Genomic DNA, 22,153 nt, shown 5'->3' with positions numbered 1-22,153 from the left:
TTTCTATATACTCTCCATGCATTATGTGAGAATGGAGTAAAGGAAGATATTATTTTCACAATCTGATCTACAAAAGTTGGGAACTTGATAATTAACAAAAAGCAGTAGTAGCCTCTCCATTAGGGCACAGGAACACCACCACCCTCAAATAAAATGATAATAAAACTGGTTTTAAACCCGTTTTATTATCATTTTGTTTTATTCCCCCTGGACGTGCCCCCAGGACTCTGTTGAGTCTTGGGGGTGGGTCCAGGGGGATGACACTGCTGGTGGGAGGAGTGGTAGGCACTGTTACAGTGCACATGATTGAGACGGCCGGCCAAACAGTCATACACACCAGGGTTGGATTGGAATTAAAAATCGGCCCGGGCACACGCAAAAAAAAGGCCCATATTTGCATAATGCCTTCCCTCAAATCACTGCTTTCAGCGTAGTTTTACATAAAAAGGGGGGTAAACAAATGCACGCATTAGTTTACACTAGTGAAACGCACCTGAAAACAAGAGAGGCCACTTCTGCTCAGGACCCTCGCCACGCTTAGTGTGCCTACATTAATGGGAGGCCCAGCAAAAGAAAAGGGGTGACACCTCTACCTGTTGCTGCTATACGGGAGGTAATGAGTGCCCATCTCCCTCCAGAAAGGCCCCTCAGACACCCACTGGGCCGCTATCAGTATAGTCGAACAACAGAGACACCACCCAAATCGGCCCCCAGGCTGCTCAAAAGTAGCCCTCAGCTGGAACTCGGACCCCGGACCCTCGGGCATTGCCCGAATGCCCCTGTTACCAATCCGACGCTGATACACACTAAAGCTCTCTAGCCCCAGCTGCCTTGCTGGGGCAGGAGAGAGCAGGCACAGGTTCCCAGTCTGCCTGGTAGAACAAGTTGCCAGTGCTCAGGCTAGTCCTAACGCTGCTTTCATGCGGTGTCAGGAATGGGCGCAGTGCAGTCTGGGAGTGTGTGCCCAGAAGAAGACCGGAAGAGCGAAATCCGCACCCCTCCTCCCCGTCCTCCGACCCACTTAACACTTTGGCAGGGGAGGGGTAGCTACTCGCAAAAAGGCCATAGTTATGTTCACTACAAAATAAATGAAGAATTTTTCAGAATCCTCAAAAGTTAAGAATGTTTTTTTTTAATCCAAAGTGATTGATGTCTTTACAAATCTAGTTCTCACTGCCAAGTGTCCAATATTATTGCTGCTAGAAAATAAACCTGAGATACAACAAAGCATTTATGCTGGGAAACTCGACCGTTTTAGTTGGGTTTTTCATAGTATTATATAAGAATTTTGGAAAAATCTTCTAGTCTCTGCTAAGAAAGTAAAGGAAATCGCAGTTGACATTGAACAACCTCAAATAATGCAGTTTTGATTAATAACACTGAGCCCTGCATCCTTCAGGAATCTGATGTCTGTTTAAAATAAACCATACATTTCTTTCAAAAATCTTCTGCATTTGCTTATTAAAAATGTGTATGTTGGTGGTCTGTGCAACGTCTGCGATCACTATAGGGTGATACTTTAACTGCAATGTCCAAGAAGTTATTATTTCAACAAAGAGATACTACTCTCTGCCATTTGTAATGAGGTGGAAAAATGCGTTTGACAGGCTATATTGATGTTTAATGGATTAATTAGTAATATTTAATCTGCGGTTCATATCCCTGTGTGGAGCGCCAAAGTGATGTTCCAGTCAATTAGCAAGCTGCTTGTGTGGTTGGGTGAATGTGTACTTTGTTTTGAGTCTATATGGGAAGTGTGTTTGTGCTAAACAGGTGCTCTAATCTTTTCGTGGGGTGCAGCTGATGCAGTGATGTAATGAATAAATATGTAAGAAATAGATGTTTAAGTTTAAAGTTGTGTTAGCTGAGGTCACTGACTAGCTCTGTAGATCATTGAAAGTTTCAAATTTACATCAAGTCTCTTTCGATGCTAGTTGCAACTGAAGGATATCAGGGTGTAGTGGCTTAGGTGGGTATGGGAATTATGAGGAGGCGGCGACTGGAGGTCTGCCTGGATGACTTGTGTTAATGTTATCTTATGTTTGATTAAAGGAAGATATAGGGAGTATTTAGTATGGGTCAAGATCTGCTTGGATGGTCTATGAAATGGAATCCTTGATTTCACCAGCCAGCTGGTGAACCTGTCACTGTGAGTACCGCTCCACCAAATATATATTTATTTTATGAATGTGGACTCTTAAATTATGGTAGAAAGGCCATTCCGTATAGTTTAGAGATGGCTAGATTAGTCCCACTCCATGTGGATGATTACTACTATGAAGTCATGGTGAGTTGCTGTGACAGCTCAGTTACTAGGAGTGGACAAGTGCCTGTAGCCAAGCTGATAGGCCTGAAGCAGTTTTCTCTGTGGGGGCATCTGGCCGGTGGGACACCCGCTTGCCATGGACCTTACGTATGTTGGCTGTCGGCTGTAGTTCCAGGCTGTCTACCAGGGCAGTAGTCAGAGAATTCTGCTGCTTGATATGAGAATGTTGATCATTCCATGGAATAATTTTTTTGCATTGCTAATCTGGAGTACAATGTCCTGTTTTGTAAGAATTTTAACTTCACTTGTAGATATATTGGCCGTTAATGTTTGAAAGTGCCTTGAACATTGATCATCTAGCTATGAGAAACTAGTGAAGGGTTAGTAGGACAGGTGTCATGTTTTCTTGGATGTACAGGTGAGGGAGGAGTCATGACACAGTGTTCCAATTTTGTTAGTGTTTGCATTGGGTATGGGTTGTTAGCATTTCGGGTTTGGAGGTCACAAAGCTTTACATTGCTTGTTGTCCTATTATATACAAGGTATGGGTCCTGTGACTTCATTGACATGTTCGATCAGGATTAGGTCAAAGTCCATGGTCACCCCAAGGTTCCTTACCTCTTTTGACATTGTTAGTGGCGCATTGAGTTCTATGGCCCTTGTGATCACAGGTTGGTGTTTCTGCCTCTTTCCTCAGGTCATAATCTCAGTGTTTGCAATTCTATATTTGTAATGGCTACTTCTGCCTGTGGATTCCTCACCTTTTGAATACCCCCTGTGCCTGCATTCCGTGGGAAAATTCTTTCCTAGCTCTCCCACGTCCACGAGGACGTCACAATGGACCGGCTCCGGTTCCGTCACCGTATGACGTCATCGGAGCCCCAAAAGGACCTTGTCGGAGTGCTGACGTCAGTTCCCTTTTTTTCGGGCTGTTGACGCTTAACGATTTTTCTACGGGCTCTCCATTTTCTTCTAAGAAAACTTTGTATCTCTTGTTTGTTCCTGATGGCTACTTCTAGGAAGACAGGATTTAAACCCTGCAGAGAGTGTGGCGGGCATATGTCAATCACGGACCCGCATGATGACTGCCTCTGGTGTTTATCTTCAGACCACGACGTCGAATTCCGGAGCTGCAGGAAGATTAATCCCAAGGCTATTAAAGAACGTGAAGCCAAACTGTTTATGGCCAAAGTCAAGAAGGAGAAGAAGGGTCGGAAGAAGGCGAAGTCTTCATCTTCTCACAGTTCGAGGTCAAAGAAGCATAAGTCTAAGAGTAGACATGGATCTCGGCAACGTTCTTCGAATGCCAGGGCTTCGAGGTCGACGACTCCGGTTGAGCGACCTCCAAGGAAGGACTTTATCTCTCCATCTCCTTCTCCTCAGGTGACGCTGGTTCCATCTTCAGTTACGGCAATGCCGGCTTCGAATGGTTCTTCACAGCATGAAGATTCACCGGCTCCAGCGACGTCTCCGGCGCTTGGTGAGACTTCCGTATGCCAGGTGGCTTCACCTGTGCCGGCACCGTTCCATCCTACGCTGGCTCCAGTTCGACCTCAGGTTACTCCCCTTCAGGAAGGAATGGATCCATATCCTCCTTTTCCTGCTCTGGGGTCAGATTCTTCGTATTTTCTCAATGAAATGTTTGGCATGCTTGCCAGGGCCTCTGCTCCATCCGGCGCGCCTTCTAGCCCCATGGGTCCTTTGGCCTTTAACCTTGGTGTTCCTCAGTTCTATCCCCAGGCACCTTTCATGCCATTCTTGCCGTTGACTCCGGCTTGGTATTTCCCGGCGCCGAGATCCTCCACTCCAGCTCCTCGGGCTCCTTCGGCTGCTGAGTCGGCGCCACCTGGAGATCGATCGGCGACGAGGGCTGAAGCTGAGGCTCCTTCGTCGATAATGTCTTCACCGGCGCCGCATGTGGCTCCACCGACGCCGATACCTAAGCAGCGCTCTAGTAGAGAGGCACAGAGGCTCCTTGAAGAGGAGGAATATGCTCAGAATCAGGAGGAAGGGGAGATTGTTGACTCTACGGATGAGTTTGAAGGCCTTCATGAAACTAGTGGCCTTGATACTTCCCCTGAATATAATCTTCCATCTGCAGGTGGAGGTGTTGTGCAGGACATTGCTCCATATCACATGGTCATAAGGAAGGCGGCTGATTTACCTGGTTTGCAACTTCCCTCAGCTGAGGTAAAATCTAATATTTTCACAGAGGTTTTAAATACATCTGCGACAACTTCTCAGCCATTGCTTCCCTTTACGGATGCTTTAACTGAACCTATCCTGGAAGTGTGGCAGAAACCTTTATCCGCTCCAGCGGTTTCTCATTCCATCTCGAGAAGGTACAGGCCTGCCCCCGGAGATCCGTTTTTTTTTATCATCCCATCCTACGCTGGAAAGTTTGGTTGTTCAGGCTTCTTGATCGAAGCAGGCTTCTGGTTCTTTCCCTACCATTCTGGGTGATAGGGATTCCAAAAAGATGGAGCAAGCTGCGAAGAAGGTGTTCTCTTCTGAAAGTATGGCTCTTAAGTCCACTAATGCAACTTGCCTTCTTGGAAGATGCATCCATGCATTGGTGGACTCAGTTGTAAAATTAGCTCCGAAGTTAACTGAGTAGGATCGTGCCAATTTCTTGGAAGTTCTCTTGGATTTACAGGGGGCAGCAGGTCAAGTGATTTAATCAGGCATGGACACTGCTGACTTCGTGGCTTGTGTGATGGGGTCTTCTGTAGCTGCAAGGAGACAGGCATTGCTTAGATCATCTGGTTTCTCTGCTGATGTTCAGGCGACTTTGCTGGATTTGCTCTGATAGGTCAAAACCTTTTGGTTCAAATGCGGACTCAGCCTTAAAGCGTTTTAAAGACAGCAGGGCTACTGCAAGGTCTCTGGGTCTCCAAGTGCAATCTAGAGGATACCGCTACAAGCGATATCGTGAATTTGGGAGGTCTTCTTCCTTTTGTGGCCGCCAACAGTCTAAACAGGGTCAGCAACAGCAGAATCCCTTATACAAGTCGTACAGAGGGAAGAATAAAAGGGGCCTCAGAGGAGCAGCTCAACAATAATCCTCCTCCTCCTCTTCTTCTACCTCCCCTCCCGCCACCGTTGGTACTACAGGAAAGCAGTTCTAGATCCCCCATCTTTGAACATGTTGGTCCGGTTGGAGGTTGGGTGTCCCACTTTCTACAAGATTGGAGACTGATCACGTCAGATGGTTGGGCCTGGAATCTTGTAGAGAATGAATACGCCCTTCCCTTTTTGGAGTTTCCTCCTCCTTATCCTCATCGCCAGGGTTGGTGCTCAGAGAACCACTAACTGCTATTACAACAGGAGGTTCTTACTTTGCTTCAGAAAGGTGCGATAGAGGTGGTTCTGGAGCAGGAAAGGGGTCAGGTTTGCTACTCCCGGTATTTCCTGATCCTCAAAAAGGACGGTCGCTTAAGACCAATCTTGGACCTCTGGATTTTGAACCTTTACCTCAGACAGGAGAAGTTCAAAATGTTGACCTTGGCTCAGGTTCTTCTTGCGCTGCAACGGGAAGACTGGATGGTGTCCATCGATTTACAGGATGCATATTTTCATCTTCCCATCCTGAAGTCGCATCGGAAGTATCTTCGGTTCACGGTAGGATCGTAACACTACCAGTCTGCAGTTCTTCCTTTTGGTCTTACTTCTGCCCCTCAAGTCTTCACAAAGGTGATGGCAGTGGTAGCGGCTCATCTCAGAAGGTTAGGGGTTCCTGCTTTCCCCTACCTGGACGACTGGCTGCTGAAGGCGGAATCTCCAGAGTTGGTTTTGCGCCACTTGCAAGTAACAGCTGTTCATAGGGGCAATGCTGGACACTACTGTATGTCGTGCATACCCGCCTCTGCAGAGGATTCTCAACATTCAGGAGATGATTCCTTTATTACACAATAGAGCGGTTGTTCCAGTCCTGAAGGTTCTTCGCCTGCTCGCTTCCTGTATTCTGTTGGTCGATCATACACGCTGGCACATGAGGATACTCCAGTGGTGCCTCCGCAGGCAGTGGTATCTACACAACGGAGATCTCAGGGAGTCAATCAGGATCTCCAGAGAGGCTGGAGCAGAGCTGACTTGGTGGAGTGTGCAGGGGCAACCTGTCTCAAGGGAAGCTCTTTCAGCCTCCTCCGCCGGTGACCACTGTGATCATGGATGCCTCAACCCTAGGGTGGGGTGCTCATCTGGGGGATCTGGAGGTCAAAGGTATTTGGTCTCCAGAGTAAAGGTTGCTTCACATCAACGTTCTGGAATAGCGGGCGATTCGTTTGGCACTGAAGGCTTTCCTCCCTTCATTTCACGGCCAGTTGGTTCAGGTCCTGACGGACAACTCTACCGCGATGTGGTATATCAACAAGCAGGGAGGTGTAGGGTTGTATTGTCTCTGTCAAGAAGCTCTGTGACTCTGGTACTGGGTTCAGAACCATCTGATTTGTGTCTTTACAAATCATCTGGCAGATGTGCTGAATGTTCGTACGGACAGTCTCCGTCGGCGTTACTCGGCCGATCACGAGTGGTGGCATCATCCGGAGGTGGTCCATCATATCTTTCAGATGTGGGGGTCTCCTTGGCTGGACCTGTTTGTCACTCATGAGAATGCGTACTGCCTGTTGTTCTGCAGTCTCCAGTTTCCAATGCAGGGGGCGCTGGGGGATGCGTTATATTTGGATTGGAGCTCGCAACTCCTTTAAGCGTTTCCTCCCATACCCTTGATTCCTCTGGTTCTGAGGAAGATTCCTTCACCTTTCATCGCACCCTCCACTCCGTCTCCCTTGCAGGGCAGACCTCTCGCAGTCGCTGGGGAAGGTTCTACACCCCCACCTCCAGAGCCTGCACCTTCATGCCTGGAGATTGAACCGGGCAACATGAGTTGCTTCTCTCTCCCGCTTGATATAGTGGATGTTATTTTATCATCCAAGCGACATTCCACTAAGTCTATTTACTCTTCCAGATGGAACAGGTTTGTTAAGTGGTACGGAGAGGGAGACATTGACCCTGATATTTTAGAGTTTTCACTTTCTTTGGCGCAGCAAGGTTGTGCTGTGTCTACTGTCAAAGGCTATTTGTTGGCTTTGTCAGCCTTTCTAAGTTTGCCGGACCAGTCTTCTTTATTTAAGTCCCCCATTGTCATGAGGTTCATTAAGGGCCTTACAAATATGTTCCCTCCAACACCTTTCATTATGCCTCAGTGGGATTTGAATCTAGTTCTTACGTTTTTTAATGGGTTCTCCATTTGAGCCTCTTCATACTTGCCTTTTGAGGTTTCTTTCTTTTAAAACGGTTTTCTTGATTGCCATTACCGCGGCTAGACTTCAGGCTCTTAGCTCAAAATTCCCTTTCCTGACCGTTCATGCGAATAAGTTGGTTCTAAGGACCAGGGCTGCTTTCCTTCCCACGGTGGGTACCCTTTGCAGTTTCAAATAATTCTTTTTTGTAATCTCAAAATGTTTTATTGAATTTTCAAGAAAAGAACAAACATATACTAAATACAATCATAAAAAGAATGAAGATAAAATGATAGTGAACGCAAGAATACTTACAAATAATAAAAACCATGAGAAATACAAAAGAGGTAGAAAACAGCAAGTTTCTCAAGTACATGACTGCGGAAGTCTCAGTGGAGCTGGGAAGAAAAATCAGGTGGTGAATCGAACACAATTTTCACAGAATACATAGTAGTCCATGCACAGTGCATTCTTGAAGATTGAATTAATTTTCACGGTGGGTTGTATGTGAAGGAAAAGGCATCAAGGGACCTCCATAAATTCCTGTGTGTTTTACGCAAGGGAGAGGTGTGAAGTGAGATATGTTCAGCCCCTCTGAGGAAGGACAGCCACTCTTGCTTAACCTAAAAGAGACTTCTTTGGATTTTTCCACTTATTGAGGACAATTTTACAGGCCAAAATGAGCATGAAATCGAACAGATAACGATCACTTTCATCTTTGATCTTTCGGTCTAGAAAGCCTAGCAAGATATAGGAAAATTCCCTTGGAGGGTCTATATTGAATGTTTTGCTTATACAGTTGTAAATTTTATCCTAGCATGTTTGAAGGATAGGACATTGGAAGAGCATGTGGGCTAGGAGGTTACCAACATGAGCATCGCAAGTCCAGCATGTAGGGCACTGACTAGGGTTAAGTTTAAAGATCCTCTTGGGGGTCCAATATGTCCTGTTTATTAGTATAAGCTTAGTTTGGGATATTATTGGGGAGATTTATTTGAGAAGGGAGTGATATGTATCTTGTTTCACTCGAGTTAAGTTCGGATTCCCATTTTACTTCACACTTCATATGAGATTTGCGAGGCTTAGGGGATAAGAGTTTATATATTTTAGAAATGGTGTGTCCTGACCTTAGTAGTTGAAGCATCCTTGAAACGATCAAAGGTTTGGAACGTTTTATAGAGCGTAGCGCGAGGAGTGACTTTAGCTGTAGGAATTTATAAATATCTATCGAGTTTAGCTTGTGTCGAGTTTGAAGCTCGGAAAAAGGCAAGGGGAGATTCCCTGTAAAAAGGTCTTTGATTAGATCTATGCAATTTTTTGACCATTGTTCCCAATGGAGCATCTCTCCGTCGAACCTCAGGCTCGGGTTGTGCCAGAGAGAGGTTAAGTTGGATTAGTTAACTTTCACCTTAGAAGTATGATCCAGACGTTACAGGGCTCTTTTACTATTTATCATAATATATTTTAAGTGGGGGATAGAGGATATATCAATAGTGAGGAGAGCAGGCAAATGGATTTCGTTGAGGATTTATCTTTCTATGTCCGACCAAATTGGGACGTACTCATCGTGGGGAAGTAGATCCTTGTTTACAGAGATACGCGGTTTGGTAGCTCCTAAAGTTTGGAAGGCCAAGACCACCTTTTTCTTTGGGTAATTGAAGTTTTTTTCATAGATTTTCTGGGTCTCTTACCTTGGCAAAGGAACGTATTAAAAAGCATATTGATCCTGCCCAGGAAGTCATTTGAGAGCGTCATTGGAAGCATACTAGCTAGATTGTTAACAAGTGGAGTAATCATCATTTTTAATGTCTCAGCTCTTCACCAACAGGATAAAAATTTTGGTGACCAACCATCTAATAACGAAGAGATTTTCTTGATGAGAGCATTTTCATTGGTCTGTAGGGCGGTAATCAGATCTCTTGTAAAGTCTAAGCCTAACTATTTGAAGCTATTAGGTTGCCACAAAAGACCAGAGTTGCCCATTATTTCTTTTCCACCAAGGTTGTTCAGGAGTTTTACCTCAGTCGTGTCTCTATTCAACTTATAACCAGATACTGCAGAAAATTCTTTTACTGAGAACATAAGTGCAGGAATAGTAGCTTCCGCATTCTCGGAAACAACTAACCCGTCATCTGCATAAGCTGTTATTTTGACCGTACAATTGGTAAAGCGTATCCCTGTGATCTGGTTATTGTTCTTAAGTTGGTAGAGGAAAGGTTCAATTGCTAGAAAGAATAGAGCGGGGGAAAGAGGACATCCTTGCCTTGTTCCCTGCTCAAGTTTAAAGGAAGATGAGAGCCATCCTCCTGCTCTAACCCTGGCGGAAGGGTTAAAATACAGTGCCATCCCCATATGCATAAAATTCTCACCCAGGTTAAATGTTTCAAATGTTGCTTTCAAGTAGTCCCAATCAACTTTGTCGAAAGCATTTTCGGCATCCAAAGTGATTGTCACTGTTGGAAAATCGGATAATTTGGCTTTCTCAAGCATGTGAGATAGAATTCGAGTAAATAGATTTTGCAGTCCATATTATTAGTGATATAGGCCTATACTTTTTAGGGAGTGTTGGATACTTCCCTTCTTTGAAAATCACTGCTATGATGGCTTCTGGCGGTGTCCCATTAATCTGACCAGATTCGCTGAATTCATTCAACATGTTTAGGAGTGGGGGAATCAGCGCAAAGAGAAAGCACATAGAATTTTGCATTAAACCCATCTGGCCCCGGCGCCTTCCCAGTTTTAAGGGCCTTTAATGTATTTTCAATTTCTGTGGCGGTTATTGGGCTATTCATTTCACTTTTTTCTTGTTCTTAGAGAGCAGGCAAGAGTACATTTGTTTAGGTAGTCTTGGGTTTTTCTGGTGTCCAGATCCTGGTACCTGCTGTATAAAGTACTATAGAAGTTTTTAAAGACTTCTGCTATTTTCTCTGGTTCAGAGTGAGCTATTCCCTTTTGGTCTATTACATTTTTAATCGTATTCTTCTGGAGTTTGAATTTTAAGTAGGATGCTAAACTCTTCCCTTCTTTGTTGGATTCACAAAGCTTAATGCGTTTTTGTTTATGTATCCATATCCCTGCCCTGTTGCTTACTATTTTATTATCCTTGTATTTCTTTTTCACTATTTCGTTCAAAATTGAGTTATCCCTGGATTTAATATGTTTCCCTTCCAATGTAGAAATGTATTTTTCTAAATTCTGAAGACTGCTATTGTTGTCCCTATTCATGTCCTAATTTTAATAATCTCACCTCTAATGGTGCTTTTTAATGCCTCCCATCGTGTGAGGTTCGATGTGTCCCCAATTTTGTTCACAGTAAGGTAATTCGGTATCACACTTTCAATGCTTTGTTTATTTGATTCTGCTTCTATAACTTCATTGTTGAGTCTCCAAATAGATTGTTTTTTAATAGGCTTCGGGTAAGTTATGGACAAGCTAATACATGAGTGGTCTGAGATCACCATTGGTTTCATCGATGTTTGATCAATTCTGGCTATAGCGTTGCCAGAAATAAGTATATAATCAATGCGTGAATAAGAATTATGTGGAGATGAGTAGAAGGTGTACTCCCTCCCTGTGGGATTTTAAAACCTCAGAGTGTCTGTCACGTTAAAACGTGTGCAAAGATTAATAAGGGCTTTGTTAGAGTTGTTGGTACGAAAAGGACATTAGAATCCCTGCCTAAGGCTGGGTCCATGGGCAGGTTGAAGTTGCCTGCTAGTGTGTGCATGGCGGTATCTGGGATTGTTCCAATTTGCTTACTAAGACCATCCTAGAAGTCCGAGTCATCCCTATTGGGGGCATAGATATTAATGATGTAGAATTTAGGGTATGTAGGGTAGGCTGCTTATTCTGTCTTTTCTTCTTCGCGCCAGGATACTCCGGCAGTAATGGAGCGCGTTATAAAACAGCATAATAATAATAATAATAATAATAATTCCCTACTGTCTTTTACCAATTTCGTTGTAGTCCACCTTCCTTGTGTATGTGATGCACTTGTCACTAGCTCTTATGTTGGCTTTTTTGGTACTAAAGTCAGGACACCGTTTTGTTTACCTATTGCATCTGAACCAGCAACATCACTGTAAAACCTATTTGTAAGAGAGTTAAATTGCTTGGAATCGATCTTTGTTTCCTATAAGAGGAAGACGTCACCCTTCTGTTAGTGAAGGTATATAAGAATCTGCCTTCTTTTGATGGTTTATGCCCTTAACATTCAACAAGACTACCTTGAGACTGTTATGGGCCATAGCTCCGTGGGAAGCCTGAGACATCATAGTAGTATTATGATCATAGTAAGTAGATCTCTGTCCACGGGAGTCATTTTGTGCTGTTTCTTCTCTAGATGGGAAAAGGTTGTATCGCCTTTTTGTGTCTGCGGTATAGTAAGTGGAAGCACTGGTGTTAAATTGATTAGTATTGTGTACATGTAGCATATATAACACATACCATACAATGGGGTACCATCTGTATGCACAAAGTTATCACTGCAAAGCATTGCATATGAGCAAAGAAAACAGTAATTATAATCTGCATAAAAATGACAACAAGCAAGGCAAAATAAAACAAGAGCATGGAAAAAGAAAACAAAATCCAAAACCCCATCCCTGCCCACCCACATCCCAAACCCTCCCTCCCAACCCAGAAAGTAGTGAACTGTCGTGGTGATGGGTAAAGAGGACTCCCCTCCCATGGAAACCTGAATGGAGTGAATTGAATGCATAAGTCCAATCTGTATCTTAAGGAATAAACATATAAACGTCAAGTACTGAGAACAGAGATCTGAGTGCGATTAGGATGTGTTAAGGATCATATAAGTGTCCACACATATAAACGCCTATGTGTATTAACAGTATGACGCAGAGTGGAGTATGTTGCGGGAATCTTACAGAAATCTAACAGAATAATCTAACAATATCAATTGTCCAGTTGACATGTATAGGGTACATTGAGAACAACTGAGGTACAACAAGAGTTCCATTAAAGAGTACTACTAGTGGGTTGTTAATAGTACGAAATGGCAACCAAGTCAAGCATAAACTGAGTCAAATCAGTCCAACAGTGGGCGGAAAGGACTAGCCACCTAGCTGAACATTAACAAGCAAGTGCAGAAACACATCTCACCCCAAAAACCTGCGAGGATAGTGCTGATTAACACAAGATCAGTTTATGACCAAAAAGCATCTTAATTACAGAGCTGCAAGAAAATAACATATCATGGATATCAAGCCAACAGTACACTAACATGTGTGTGACATCTATCTAATAGTCATCTGTAGACTTAATGAGAGAACAGATGATTCAAACCTGTATACTTATCATATTCAATATAGTTCAAAGGATTGTTTTTCTTGTTGCAAGAGGTATAAATACATATGGAGCGCATTGTTGAGTTACACAACAAGGAACGAGATGGCTGCGGTGGTGGCTGGCAGATCAAGTTATGGATAAGTGAGTGACAACTTGCAATAGATTTAAGGGCTTATAGTTGGAGATGAGGATCCAGAGGCTGTGTCCATCAGTGAATCATCTTTTCTGTCAAGGAATCTTTTCAGTTGTAGGGGATCAGTGAAGAAATGTGGAGAATCTTGAATCATGACGCAATGTTTTTCTGGTCCCGCAAAGGCGAATTGATAGTTCATAACCTTTAGCCTGCGGCGGAGTGCCAGAAAACCCTTCCTTGTTTCTTTTTATAGTCCTGCAATATATAGGCTTTGTTATTTTTCCAGAGGATGTGGTTATTTATTCGCTTGAATGCGAGTATCTGCTCAACATGCTGATAGAAAAGAGGTTTACACACAATTGGCCTTGGACTTTTCTGACTTGCAAGTATTCTAGCAGGTACTTGGGGAGCTCTGTCAAACTCTAGAGGTTTACTGAAGGATAGGTTAGTGGCTTGAGAGTACCAATTTCCAGGAATGCGATGCAGGAACCAGAGGGATCTTCCTCTCCCTCCGGGATTCCAAAGATCTGTAGATTTCCCCTCCTATTTCTGTCTTCCAGGCCTGATAGACATTTCGTGAGGGAATCCGTCATGATTGTTCGTTCCTTGAGGGATTTGCTCATCTTCCAATCGGCTAATTCTATTTTCCATTTCAGTTATTCTGATGTTAGTGTCTCTAATGTCTTTCCGGATTGCGGAGATCTCAGATAGCATCCTGTCTGTATTTTCCTTTGTAGACTTGGCAGGTTCGTGGACCTCCGCTAATTTATTTAATATGGTATCCATAGTGGTGCTGATGTCATGTTTGCCTTTAGTTGGAGAGTCTGGGTTTGGTGGGTCTGCCTTAACTCTTTTGAGGTTCGTCTTTATTTCCTTGACGGCCATTTTTGTTCGACTGCCGCGCTTCTTCAGCTTATTATTGATGATCCCGACAGATGACCTTAGAGATACACTTGATGGAATGTTGGTGGTTGTTGATGATTTGTGAGATTGCTTATTGGAGCGTGACCTAGCGAAGACCATGTCCACTGTCTGCTATTGCTGACGGCCATATGCCTTATACCCTTAGTAGCTTGCTGTTTTCAACTTGCTGTATTACTGTTTCACTGTTCTTCTGTTTTCACTATTTTTCACTGTTCACTGTGTGCTGCTATCAGTTTTCTGTTTTCACTATTGTGCTGTCGGTGACGCGATTGTTATTTTACACTGTTATCGCTGTATTCACTGTTTGCTGTGTTCATTGTTTGCAGGCCAATAGCTTAAACAATTATATCTAGAAGTATTCAGCAGTAATATCAGCTTGAAGGGCCTGGTTATCTACTGATCTGCAAAGCCACTCGAGGATTTCTAGAATCTTCTTAGGTCATTGCAGACGCCATACTAGGGTCAGGCACTATAGGACCACTATTGTTCCTTTTATATGTTTAACAGACACTCTATAGCATAGGAAATGTAGCGGGTTAGGCTGAACTTGTAAGAGCAGGAATCAGCGGGTCACAGATAGTATAGGTATGAAATTGATAGGGAGACTTGCACAAATAACATAAATAGCAGGCGCCATTTTTAGGTCAGGCACTATCGATGACAGAGTTTGACTAATGATAGCAGTAGAACGTGTCCGAAGTGAACACACATTGCATTTTCACATCCTGGTTTGTTAAAGACATGCTACATGCTTCAATGTGCATTAAAGCTGTTTTGCGCTGTGTTCATTGCGGATCTGCCGGTTCCTTTACTGTTGCGTTACACTCGAGGACACGAGTTTAGGCACAGGTTGTCTAACTGTAGGGGAATCAAAGCGCGTATTCTTGCTTTGTGCGCAGTATTAGGTGTTAGAAATATACAGCAATCGCATTGCTTGTAGTCCTTTAATCCATTGACTGCATTACATATGACCTACACCGTGATTGCACCCGTTAAATCAGTCATGTGGCCGCCATTTTAAGCATAGGTTTCCCAGGTATAGGGAAATCAGCACGTAGCCTTACTTGGATGGTTATAGCATCCACAAATACTACACAAATACTCAGCCGTGAATTCTCAGTCCATTGAGGTCATCCGTTTGATGTGGTGGCTGAATGGAGAGTTCCGTCACAGTCTCCGTCCTCTGCCTCGGTGGTGCCGCCACAGTGGCTGGATGCAGGGAGTCAGTTGCCGCACAAACGGTAAGCAAATCGTCACGGTTTCTGTGCCAATGGTTACTTCCGGTGTTCCGAAAATGTATTTGCGCAAAAATCCTCTTTAAACGCTGCAGAATGCGTGTGTAGAAGTCTATTATAGTATTACCACGGGAGGAGAAGCAGGCTCAAGTGCCATCTTCCGCACAACCCAAACCATATAATTCTTTACTGTGATATTGCTGCTGCCCGTCTCAGGTTGCCAGAGGATAGTGTTTACGATTTTTGGGAATGTCGGGTCCTCTGGCAAACTCAATGGCCAGCTTGCCTTGGTAAAATTGTCGAATTCTTCATCATGGAGCATGTTGAAGGTTGCAAGTGATGGTTGATCAATTGTGTCTATCTTTGGGGGAGAGGGGGGCCTGTCACTAGGAAGAGGAGTATTTAACCACTTTGTCATTAGGTTCTCAGTTTTTGAAATGAGCTCTTTGGAGATTTTATCTTAGAAGGTCTGAGACTGAGGAGTGAGTCTGAGATGTAACACTCTTGATTATAGAACTCTGCCGGAATCTTGTGTAGTACTTTCAGTGGGCAATCTTCTTCCAATATGTGTGTGGTGCAGTGGTGTATTTCCGTAGTTTCTGATTGTCGCTTTGCGAGCTCTTTTCTAATGGTGTTGTATAATTTTGTTTTTCTAATGCTGTGGTTATCTCCATTCGCCTTGTAAGATGCTGTGTACTGGGTTCATGTTCTTCAGCTTGTTATTATTCCATGTGAACCCTTTTTTGAGGTTAGATTTGCGTGATATCTTTAAATGTATCTGGTTGTGCAGGCCTGCTGATAACCACTTGGCTAATTGGTTTTGAGAATTTTTTTTCCAGTAATTCACTGCAGTACACCAACCCTAAATTAACCATTCTAAGCAGTGAATCTCATTATTAGGTTAATAATTGAGATAGGTGTAATACTAGACTGACCATGTGTTATTTTAACTGGCAGTGGTGTGATTATTGTTTAACCCTTTCCATGCTCATGACGAGCTCAGCTCGTCATGCACGGTTGAGCTGTGCTGATGACGAGCTGAGCTCGTCATGAATAGTGAGAATGATGAAAAGTCAGCATAGGAGGGGAAAACACCTAGCAGCCAAGGTGTTAAAATGAAGCAGTACTCTCATATTTCTGACAGGATTTGGTGAAGAGGAACTCAGCCTGACTCCAAGTCTATTTGGTAATTTGTTTTCAACCAGAAGAAGACATGTCTCTTTCATTTAATGGAAAGATATGGTGGAATCTCAGGTCCTGTGATTAATTGATAGAAAACAGAGGAGTACTAACACAAATCAAGAGAGTATGAGAAGTTACATTAGTCTTCCGCATGTCCTTCCGTGTAACACACTAATACACCAAAAATGTGGAAGACACATCAGTGTTTTTCTCGCCTTGTTAGGAGAATGCCACCAGGGTGGGCTCAACCCTTTATGGGAGCGCTTAAATATTAGCTTTTCTGGACAGTTCTGGGGGTCCAGTTAACATTAAAAATGGTTAAGGTTATACCCTGAAAATGTTTGTTTATTGGGTATCGATACCATGATTAAAACCTAAACCATGAATTCAAAATGGGAATCCAATGTCTCCTGCTTCCTCATTCTGACAACATGTTTTGGACGACTTTAGAACATGCCTACTAGGTCGCTCAGCCTTCTTTAGGGCACCCAGACCTCCCTGCCTATATTTTTTCAGTTCTAAGAGAATAGTGAACAAAAGGAACTTGTTACTTGAATAATACCATTATTTAGCATTTCTCGCTGTACATAATCGGGTCATCTCAGGGAACCTTGAGATGAGGAGGACTCCACCAATTAATTCCGTGATCACAACGAAGCATGCACACGCCGTGTGAAGTGAAATGCCATGTAGACCACCCTTACCTCATATATACAGCAACATACAAACTTCTTATTCTGCTGTAATATATGGCTACAGCAGTGTATACAGCAACATGGAAATGTCTTATTCTGCTGCAATATATGGCTACAGAAATGTGTGGACTTTTGATCTAACTTGCCTAATTGAGGTTTTTCTTAGGTCACATTCGTAGTCACACTCTTTAGAGTTATATACACCCTTGTTACGTTTATCACAAATATTGTTAGTCTTCTCTCATGTTTATATCCCTCTCTGTTGATTATACCAGTCTGTAGTAAACATGTATACAACCTTCTATGTCATTTATACCAATTTGTCATGGGCATGTATCTGTATACATGAAGAGAAAGGAACTCTGTGCTCTAATCCAACTTCTCTCTAGCACCCTACTGTGTTTATATACAGAGTTTATTTAACTGCAATATAGGAACAATGATGTGCATTATCGAGTAGGTGAGTGAAACTGACTCAATTTCAAATCTCTAGATCTTACACAGTAAGGCCGACAGGACACAACACATCACAACATCACAACACACACACTCTCCTGATATGTATGAGAAGTCCTTGTTACAGGATATAATAGTGCTTGTCACTAGACTCGAGACCCCAAAATACTCAAGCTCATTCTAGATGGGTGTGGAGAAACTTCCTTTTACTTAGTGCCCCAAGAATACAGCGTCACTACTCAAACCTACATAACTCACCAAATAACGTGCACAGTGTTGTGTTGGCTGCCTGTGGGGGGTTTACCACAGTCCTGCCGTGCGTGGTGGGGGTTGGACTTTAGGTAAGGTAATACAATATTACTTTAAGTTAAAAAAACAAAACCTTGAAATGTACTGAAAAAAACAAAGGTTAAAGTAACGTTATTTTGTTTTCTGTAACCTTTGTTATTCTAACAAAGCATAATAAAAAATAATATGAAAGTAGGTGTGATTAAAAGATCTGTTTTTGTTTAAAAAAAACACCTTAGGAATTCAATGAAAAAAACAAAGCTTAAAGTAATGTTAGTTAGGTGAATATGTCAGTGACAACATTAACGTTTGAACTGAAGAAAAACAGAAAATCACCAATTATATTTAGCAACGCCAACTATTACTTATCCCCCCCGCCATGCACTGCTTATGACCTAATATATTGCATCACTCATGACCTGTTCTGTGACATCATTTATGACATCATCGCTGACTTATCTCAATTCTTTGTTTTTAAATGTTTCTAATTGTGATCTTTCTAAGAAATGTTTTATTCATACATAAACGCTAAGAATCCTAAGTATGTCCTTTTTACCATTGCATACATGTTATTACACTATTTGGGAAAAGTATTACTGAGCATTTTTGTTTATTTTACCCAGTTATGTTTTTGGTAACAAAGTTCAAATCTTTTTTGGTGCAAGACTACATAAAAGTAAGCCTTGCGATTGAAAGCTAAAAGTTGTGCATGTATGTTAAATACAGGAGGTGTACTCAATATTTTGGTAGCAACACGGATTAAACGTACTTTATTATTGGGATTGTTAGTGGACCGTTCAAATTAAAAGGAGTCAGATTTAGAAATGAATGTAATCATTTTGAGATAGGAATAGCTGTTATTCACTTCTGATGGAGTTATAGACAAAAGAGCAGGAGGCATTATTGCCTATGTGAAGCCGAAAATAATACTGGAATTAAGGTATTGTGAATCAGTCAAAACACAGTTTCTGAACACTTTAATTTACATGTCGTTTTCAGGTTGTTACTGTATTAACTGAATTAATCAGAGAAAACTTCCGAAACAGCAAATTAAAGCAGTGCCTTTTGCCTGCCTTAGGGGAGCTTCTGTACCTTACTTCTACTCAGGTAAGAGTTTTATTTCAACTGTTATACATATGAAAATGCAGTTATGAATTTGCAAAATGTTATGATTGTATGTGTTACAGTAGTGTCAGATATCCAAGAGCAGCTGCATTACATTTTGTTGACATATGAAGAGGCAAGCTATTCCAAAGCAGCAGTCTGTGTAGTGCACCAACTTCAAATAAGTGCCTCAGATTGCCCTTTCGAGCACCAAATGTTGCCCCTATAAAACAGTGGAGAAGGACAAAATTGCGCTTTGCTTAGGGTAGCCAACACTGCTGTGCATATGGGTTGGATTACTACATGTGTAAACATTTCACCTTTTGTTTGTGGCAATATGTATCACTTGCTCTTTATGATCATATTCCTTTAATTCTTAACCTGTATACAGTCATTCACCCCCACCCCCATTAGTCCACTTTTTGAACTTTGAGCAATCTTAGGTCACACTTATGTGACTGGTGCTAGTGATGGTATTTGGGAATAACAACGTCCCTTTGTAGGGCCCTACAAATATGCAGAAAATGATTTATTTTTATTTTCTCAAAATTGTCTCTATAATGTTGTGCAGAGAGAAGTGTCTTGTCCTATACACTCGCCACAACAGAGTTTCTTTCAAAAGTTGCCATATTTTGTCCTATACACTGCACCAAAACAGAGTTTCTTTCAAACGTTGCCATTCCTTTTCCAATGCACTTCACCAAAACAGTTTCTTTCAAACTTTCCCTTGTTCTTAAATCCCCAAAAAATATACACGTTAAAATATTTTTCTAACAGGCTATTAATAGTTTTTACATTTTTCATCTTTATGTGGCTTACATGTATATTTTGTTGAAAAGGTAGAAATCTAGAAACCGTATGCATAATTACTAGAAAACATTTGACATTTGTTTGCCATCATTCCTGTGTTACGTTTTAAAATTAACTCCCAGTAATTGTGAAAAAATCTTAAGGTATTGAACATTTTTGGATCTGCAACTTTGTGTTGATGTATCTGTAAAAAATCATTTTCTCCGTACAATCCGGAAATATTTTCCCGTGACAGTTCTAGGTACAAGGACAGCCAATTACCATACCTGTTTCCTAGAGTACTAAACCGCTTTTTATTTATCATACTTTATTTGACATGGAACAGTAATAGGTAATATTTGATTACCATGGCAAAAGGCGCATTATTGAAATGGGTACATGTTTGTAAGGTCAGAGATGGATCAAATCCGAGAAACTTAAACCCAAAATGCAGTGTGATTTCTGAAGTAATTGTACAAAACTTGATGTCTTTAAAATAGCAATGAAGTAAGTGCTGTCTGTAAACTCATTTCATAATCCCTAGCTATCAGCGAATGGTAACCTCCTAAATGTCCATACTTACCCTCCTTAAAAATGGCCACAAAAGGGTAAATTCTGCAGCCAAGATTTGGATATTTCTGCGAACATTTTATTTCACAAGTAACTGTGGTTTGTTGTGTGGTGCAGCCAGATACTCCAAATTATTTAGTTAAACTCTATGTTGGCAAACAAATCATTCTTCCACGGCTGGACGTTTGTTGGAAGTTTTACACCCTAGTCGCCTGCTAATTGCAATGCATGAAACATGCGATTTCCTCACAGGTACATTTTAAAAACTACCTGAAATCTACGTCAAATTTTGTACATTTATAGTTCAGCATTCATTATTGCAGAAGTTAATAGAATGATTAAAAAGGAACCTTTCCCTGAAGACTTCACAGCACCTTTTTTTGTGTGATATATATATATAGCATTATAGACTATCTCACTAGCCCATTATTAGAAGTAATAGCCATCTCAGAGGAAGGTGTTAATTTGCATCCTCGGATCAGATTATGTGTTGTGCTTTTGAAACACATTACATGTGGTATGGTGGGGCAACCAATAGATGCGGGCAATTGCTTTTCTTTTATTAATCCAAGCAATTGTAAGAAGCCATGACTTTGTTTATCAACCACAGCTTCAAATGGATTCTGCTGTCCACAAATTGCTCTTTTAGATTTATTCCTGTGGCTTCAGACTTTATTTGGAATATTTTTGTTGCAGCATGTCTGACTCATTGCCTTAGTGACTAAATGAGCGGAACCTGTGTCTACGGCTTTTCATAATAATAAAGATCTGTCTTTTTTTTAATTTTTTTAAAAATTTTTTGAAAACCTTTATTGTGCCTGAATAACAGAACAAATACGGGCCTACAACCATCAGGCCGGCCACGATACTTCATCAGCACAAGTGCAAGCAATACAGTCCCCCCGCAGCTATAAGTAAGATCAGCAAGCAATGAACGTTACATTGGAAAGAGTCGCGCCGCCGGGGGAGAGGAGAAGTGAAGGTTAATTTTTAAAAAAAATCTTTTTGCGTTGTCATCAAAAAGAAGTCAGTGAAGAAAAATAATAAGAGGATTCGAGTCCGCACAATATCTTCACACTATGGGTAGGCGACGTTATATCTGAAAACATCAACGGAGGTTAACATCAAGTGCAGTGTGGCGGTGCAAATCAGAGGCAAACAATCTACTATCATTCATGCACCCCAAACATCGTCGCCCCATCCCTACCATACCCAACCCAGACCCTGTCTTTAGGCTTTATCTGAAAGAGACTGTAGTTACAGATTCCTTATCTAAGAATTACCCCAGGCGTCAGACTGGATGCGGAGACATTTTTTCGTAGCAGTACCCTTGCGCATGGGTAGGTGGTGTTGGTCGACTCTGCGTCCCTCATTGGCATCAAGGTTGCCGGGAGGACATTCTGGTGTCTACTTAGACTCCCCCCTGCCTGCTGACGTCAGTTCATCTTTTTCCGTGCCAGCAAGCGCAGATCCAGAAAGAACGTGCCCTTAGTCACTTTTTGACTAACCATTTTTCAACTTTTTGTCGACATCTTTTTTGAGTCTCTCGACTCCTGGGGCACGAGGGATGTCTAACCATCAACCCGGCTTCAAACCTTGTGACTCCTGTCACAAGTTGATTTTGGTGACCTATCTTCACCTTGTGTGCCTTTGGTGTGTGGAGCACAACCACGACTAGAAGTCGTGCTCTGACTGCCGGGCCCTGAACCCGAAGTCTTTGCTGGAGCAGTCCCAAAAGCTTTTGGAGGCCCGGCAGTCTGCTCCGCGCTGCTCGAGGAACTGGTCGAGGGTAAGGTTGTGGGACCGGTCCTGGAGCCATCACCATTCGTCATCGAAGTCTTTGCACTCATCGGGTAAGTTGAAGCACATGAGGAAGAAGGGAAGAAGAACCGTCGCTATTCACCTTCTCCCCGTCCATCGGCCAACACGACATGGAACGTGGAGCATCGTCGCTCTCCGGCTCC

The 22,153-nt window shown here is 42.4% G+C and overlaps 1 protein-coding gene across 1 annotated transcript in view; it reads left to right on the top strand.

The window, feature by feature from the left end:
• The window catches only part of ULK4 (unc-51 like kinase 4), a 1,855,260-nt gene that overhangs the window by 539,978 nt on the left and 1,293,129 nt on the right, over window positions 1–22,153 (top strand). The window contains exon 18 of the mRNA XM_086941729.1: window positions 18,726–18,833. Within this exon, the coding sequence (XP_086797855.1) occupies window positions 18,726–18,833 (108 nt within the window). The remainder of the gene's footprint in view (window positions 1–18,725; window positions 18,834–22,153) is intronic.

Source organism: Lissotriton vulgaris, chromosome 10, assembly GCF_964263255.1.
Source record: "Lissotriton vulgaris chromosome 10, aLisVul1.2, whole genome shotgun sequence".
Classification (NCBI taxonomy): Eukaryota; Metazoa; Chordata; class Amphibia; order Caudata; family Salamandridae; genus Lissotriton; species Lissotriton vulgaris.
The sequence above is the reverse complement of the archived record's forward strand: the minus strand, read 5'-3'. Positions and strand labels throughout refer to the sequence as shown.